The sequence below is a fragment of the Oncorhynchus keta genome, chromosome 9, assembly GCF_023373465.1.
Source record: "Oncorhynchus keta strain PuntledgeMale-10-30-2019 chromosome 9, Oket_V2, whole genome shotgun sequence".
NCBI lineage: Eukaryota > Metazoa > Chordata > Actinopteri > Salmoniformes > Salmonidae > Oncorhynchus > Oncorhynchus keta.
In genome coordinates this window covers 38,271,487-38,277,968 of record NC_068429.1, presented here as the reverse complement: position 1 = coordinate 38,277,968, position 6,482 = coordinate 38,271,487, and the positions used below count along the sequence as shown (strand labels likewise).

The following is a 6,482-nucleotide window of genomic DNA, read 5'->3' as shown; positions in this document are numbered from 1 at the left end:
CAGCCGATTCGACATGTTGCTTCACCTCTGATTATACAGCAGTTCATCCCCAATACTTTTATCTGTTCATCTTCTGTGTCCCTTCTCTTATGACAACAGTCATAACAATGACTTATATTTAACAAGAAAAAGTTTATTAATTTAAAGACAAGCCACAAATTAAGAAAACAACACTAAGCTAGCCTGAGCTCAAGTCTGAAATATTCAGAAAACCAAACTACATGTCTTTAATAGTTCCTATATTTCCATCATTACGACACACTGAGGGCTCTATTCAATCTATCGCTGAAGCTTTACAGATTGCGCGATAGAACTGTAAAAGTTATTTCCGATTGAGCCGACATATGCAGCGTTTACCGTGAATGCAGTCTCCGCTAAAGTGGGAACATTGCCTTTAAATTGAATAGAGCCCTTGGCCTTAATGTTAATATGCCTTTATAAATATAAAAGTTCCACAGTTTAATCTTTTATGTAAAATACACATTACAAATCACCCTACACTTATCGGTTTTCTCTTGCCAATTTCAGAAGATAGTATATACTAAGACGTAACTTGAAACAAAAAGTCACATGATATGTATATATAAATACAATACATTATCCAAAACAAGAGAAATCACAAAGTACTTTTGCCAACATATCAGATGAAATAAAATCATCCAAAAAGAACAAAACAAATATTTAAGAGACAAATAAATATTTCTTCCCATTTTGTCTATATTTACATCTTAGGGGGAAAGGGGTTCAAGGAAAAGGTTTCCCTAATATCCACTGCCAAATGCTTGTGCTTGCATTAGAGCGTGCTACAGTGGGCCACAACTCACTAGACCGTCAAATGGCACTTAAAATAGATCAAGAAAATATTGAAAATCAAACAGAATAAAGCCACCATACAGCAATCAGTGAATATCATAATATCATACAACAAAAGGAAATGATAATGATAGTACAGTGTTGCCATTGGCAAATATCCCAGTCCAGTAGTACTCCAATCTTTCTCTTAGTTTAGTGATAATGTAAATCTGTAGTAGTTCTCTCCTAAAGCTCCATCCAACAGCAAATATGTGGAGAATGCCCCACCCAGTGTAAACTGTCATGTTTGGTCATTGGTCAGTGACAGTTGACCAGTAGTCAGTTGGATGAGGTCAGAATTAAGGATAGGACTGTACGATCCCATAGGCCCATATCCTCTTCTCCATGTGAGCAGCCATTTTCACCTCTTTCATAAAGTCTGCTCTAAAGAGCCTGTGTCTGGAGCCATGGAGTCAGACCAGAGACGTTAGGCCCAGCTGTCTGGGTCAAATTAAAGGCACTGGAGTCTTGTGGATCAGTGAAGCTGATGTATTCTCACCACTTCCAACTGACAGTTTGAGAATAGCTGATATGTTTTTCAGGATGTCAAGATTGTTTCCTTTTCATTTTTTGTTGTTGTAGTTGCTGTATCAAACCTTTTAGGTTAGAAATGGGCTCAATTAATCAAGGCCCTATTGTCTTCTAACGCCACACGTTGCCAGGAGCCATCAGTGACGTAAGACTATGGGGAAGGACCTATAATATTTTTTGTTCCAAACAAATAAACGTATTACTTTTTGTGAATGATTATCTATGATTACAACATCATTTGTGTTGACAGAATTGGCTTGAGTCCAGTTTTGAAACAGGCAGGTTTGATGAGGTCGCAGAGTGAATACAGCATTTACAATCTGGCACATATTCCAAAGAAAACCAAACACAAAGTAGACGAACCAATAGATTCTAGCAGCACAAAAAGGCATGCAAGATCAAAAAAAGCACTTTCAAGATTCTAAAGCACATCTGTAAGCTGTTTGCACTCCAGGCACAAATGAATACACAATTCATCTTAACATCTTCAGTATTTTCCGGACAAAAAGGTCAAAGTTCAAGAGCCATCTCTAATGACATGTTAGGTGACTGACTGTACAGTCAGGTTGAGTAAGATCTTGTAATTTCTGTGTGGTCAAAGTTTGACATGTAAACAAATGCCCAAAGCCTTCAATAACCTGTAAGCAAGGTCAATTGCCTTTTCAGTCTAAAGTGAATGCACTTTATCTTCAGTGAACTAGTAAAAGGCATTATCAGTAGAATGGCCCTTTCTCATAAAGTAAATCACACATGCACAATCTGCTAAGTACCATATATATCTAAAGAAAATGTAGTTGATAAAATAAATTCATGATCCTCTGAAAACATAATTTCCATTTTTTTTAGCAGGTACATTTTGTTTCTCAGTAGTAAAAATTGTCAGAACTCATACACTACAAGACCAAAAGTATGTGGACAGCTGCTCGTCAAACATCTCATTTCAAAATCATGGGCATTAATATGGAGTTGGTCTCTCCTTTGCTGCTATAACAGCCTCCACTCTTCTGGGAAGGCATTTAGGCCTGGCTTGCATTCAGCCTTCCAATTCATCCCAAAGATGTTCGATGGGGTTGAGGTCAGGGTCTGTGCAGGCAAGTTTTTGTGCTGACGTTGCTTCCAGAGGCAGTTTAGAACTCGTTAGTGAGTGTTGCAACCGAGGAGAGACAATTTTTACGCGCTACGCGCTTCAGCACTCGGTGTTTCCGTTCTGTGAACTTGTGTGGCCTACCACTTCACTTCGGAGTAGTTGATACTCCTAGACGTTTCCACTTCACAATAACAGCACTTAGAGTTGACTGGGGCAGCTCTAGCAGGGCAGAAATTTGACGAACTGACTTGTTGGAAATGATGGTGCCACGTTGAATGTCACTGAGCTCTTCAGTGAGGCCAAACTACTGACAAAGTTTGTCTATGGAGATTGCATGGCTGTGTGATCGATGATTTTATACACCTGTCAGCAACGGGTGTGGCTGAAATAGCTGAATCCACTGATTTGAATGGATGTCCACATACTTTTGTATATATAGTGTAATTTCATTTTCAAGACTGGTATGGATACGTGTGCATAACTTAAGAATAACTTCTCAAATAGTAAAACAAAAGCACAATAAATACCAATAAATAAAGTCTAGGCAAAGCATTGGTGCATACAGTTCTCCAGATATGAGAGTTAAACAAAAAACAGAAAAGTAATTTCAGTAGTATCAACAAGATTCTTCCAGTTCAACACCTTTTGCCAGTGTGCTGTCCATTTCCTAAAAGCGATCAATAACAGTTCAAGTACAAAATGTGTATCCAGTGTCGTCAGAAGCTGGTCCCCATGCCCCCGCCCATTTCACAGTCAATCGACCAATCACAGAAGAGCTAACTACCAACGAAACAACCACGGATGACAGATCAACCACATGAAAAACAAAACAAATAAAGATGAATACATACGTATTGTATCATCCTTATATATATCTATCTATCTATCTATATATATATATATATATATATATATCTTTAAATATCAGAAAATATCTACTTTTGGTCCACTATACAAAAATGCACTTTACAACCGATAGAACAAGAGATGATGATGTGGACTGAGGACTGAATGGGCTAAAATGACCATGTGTATTTTTAGCTGTGTAGTGTGAGAGGCATATAGTGTTATTGTGGTGTGTCGTGGGAGTAGTAAGGATACATATGTGTGTGAGAACAAGGTTTGGTGACGTGCTGCATGTGTTAAAAGGCTGGCACCGCTGGTGTGAGGTAGGGTGACTAGTGGGTGTGCGCAAAACCCACGCTCGGACTCATTCATCCACAACAACCACAACGGTTACGCGCAACCATCATCTCGATCAGGTCGAGCGCTCACGTCGGCACACGCGCACGCTTCACCCGATTGCACATGCCAAAGCAGGAGCAGGCCTCGAGAGAGAGAGTGAGAGCAGGAACGAGGCAACACACCCACATCAGTGGGAAACCGAACAAAGAAACAAAAAGTAATAGAACCGGCACAATCCAGAGAAAACTACAAGCACCTCTGAACCTGCACCTCCCCAGCCTTCAGTAACACCAACGAGCCAGCCCAAATCCAGCCACAAGTCACCAGAGAGAGGGCCAAAGCTGTGGCTGGGACAGTAACACAGAATGTACTATCCCTCCCCACAACCACATAATCAGTCAGAACTACATGGACAGCTGCAGTAAGGGTTATTAAGGCACTAGGATGAAGCCGAGGTACATAGAATCCCTGACATTCAGTCTGCTCTGCAACACCACCCACAGCACTGTTGGGACAGGAAAACGGGACACGCAGCAGCCTCGCCGGGACCACTGTGGCGGCCATGATGGCTCTCACTCTCTGCCAGTTTCCTCTGGTTGGTTTGTTTTTTTTGGTCCATTCACAACTTAAGACATCTACCAAGATAGAAACTACAAACACACACACACTGAGAACATGTCGGTAGATTATACGAGTCTTAACTAATTACATTTTTATCACACTATCCAGTATCTAAATCCAACCAAACCAAGGCAATAAGTCAAGAGCATCCCATACGATGCATGAAGTGCGTAGAAAAGCTAGTGTTGTAGTGGTATAGTACATCCAGTCCGTCCGTCTGTCTCGCCTCGTGTTTCTATAGAGTAGCAGCATGCATAAGAGTACGTCTTTCTTCATGGGCAGAACAAACTTCACGGCTAGAAGCCATTCGGGGTTATCAGGGGATCATGGCTACGATTATACACTATTCAATAAATCATAGAACGCAAAACAGCTGCCACATCACAAGCAATCATACATCACCGAATGTCATTATCTAAACAAAGGTTTGAAATACACAAAAAAGTCAACAACAACCAAAAATATCATATCGTTCAACTCAATTCTGTCCTTAACTGGAATGTGTCAATGCTTTCTCTGTAAGAACGTATATCACCTCATGATTGGGAGGAATATCTGCTAATGTGAGAGAACAGCACCTCTGTTTTGTTTATTATATATGCACTATATACGAAACAACCCGATCTAAGAGTGAACCAAGAGTGAACCAAGAGTACTCTTATCAATCAATCACATCGCTCATCTGGGGCTGGTGGCTTGGATTTGAGCTTTGAATATATACCCTCCCCTCTACACAGCTAGGGTCAGTCAGTGTCTCACATCTGGCAGCATCTCATGGGTCACCCCCCCCCCTTCCAATCCTCCTCCCTCACCCAGCATCCACTCCCAGAGGACAGAAATATGGGATGACAGCAGACAGAGGCGGCCCGCCCACATTCCTATTCACATCCAGCTCTTTTAATCTATCCACGGTTTGTGTGACGCCAGTGGCTGTGGTCATGGTGATTTTCATCGTCCTCTAGTGGCCTGGGGGCGGAGGAGAGCAGAGAAAACACAGCACATGACAGAGGGAAATAGTGCAGACGTGTGTGTGAGACAGCGTGACCCATTGAAATAGAGAGGGAGAGACAGACAGATCAAGAGAAGAGTGGTTTGTGGGCGTCTCTCTCTTCAGACGGAGGCGTAGGTGTTGCCGGTGGCGCTGCAGTGGCGGATGGTGGGGGTGGCGGCAGAAGGGGTGAGGATGTGCTCAGCGTGGTCCTGGGGGGGCTGGGGCAGGGAGTGCAGGATACCCGGCTGCACCACCCCCACCACGGGGTTACAGCCGTCCTCCAGAGCCCCCACCTGAATCACCTGGATCACCTGGTGCTCATGCTGCAACTCAGCCTTCTCCCGCTTGGCCAGCGGCTCCCCAGACTCCTCCATGTCCTCCTCTAGGTCACTGTCCATCTCACTCACCTCGTCTGGAGACAAAAACAAGCGGACAGGGTCAGACAGACAGGTAGACAGACAGGTAGACAGACAGACAGACAGACAGACAGACAGACAGACAGACAGACAGACAGACAGACAGACAGACAGACAGACAGACAGACAGACAGACAGACAGGTTAGAATGCCGACTCTTCAGGATTCTCATTAGTCAGGTTGGACCATTGTGTTTGCAGGAAAGGCTGATGGACCTGAAGACCCGACTTTGAATTGCATAGAATTCTACGTTGGGCAATAATGAGTGTTTGGATCAGGAAAGTTCTCTCTCACAACCTCTCTCTATAAGCCAGAATGCTGAATAAAATGATATTTTACCAGTTGTCTGAGTGGTTGGTCCTTTTGAAGAAACACTATATAAATCAGAAAATGATGTGGACACCCCTTCAAATTAGTGGATTCGGAACTGAGGCAGGACTACAAACATGTTTTAAACACCCTCACTAGCACATAGAAGAGAATAATTATATCTGGCACCCTCCCATGCTTACCAAAGGGCTTCGGAACATTTCAGACAACTCTTTGCCCCGAACAAGTACTTGAAGAAAACTTTCCAACGACAGGAAAATCTGTTTTTGTAACAACGCAGGGGTTCCAGGCTTATTTCGAGAAACATCACAAACTGTTTTAGAGACTGACAGACAGGGTCTGGTAGTGCTCCAGTGCTCCCTGTCAGAATAAGCAACAGAGGACTTGGAAACCATATCAACACCTGTAGAAATGGCACTATGGTTATTGTGAGTAACCCAATTTACAGTGCCTTCAGGAAAGTATTCAG

At 42.6% G+C, this 6,482-nt stretch overlaps 1 protein-coding gene across 4 annotated transcripts in view; it reads right to left on the bottom strand.

Annotated features, from left to right (window-relative positions):
- Window positions 1-112: 112 nt before the first annotated feature.
- Window positions 113-6,482, bottom strand: part of rfx3 (regulatory factor X, 3 (influences HLA class II expression)) — a 122,298-nt gene continuing 115,928 nt past the window's right edge. For all 4 annotated transcript variants that reach the window (XM_052525806.1, XM_052525809.1, XM_052525807.1 and 1 more), the window contains one exon: window positions 113-5,679. In XM_052525806.1, the coding sequence (XP_052381766.1) occupies window positions 5,387-5,679 (293 nt within the window). In that variant the 3' untranslated portion in view covers window positions 113-5,386. The remainder of the gene's footprint in view (window positions 5,680-6,482) is intronic.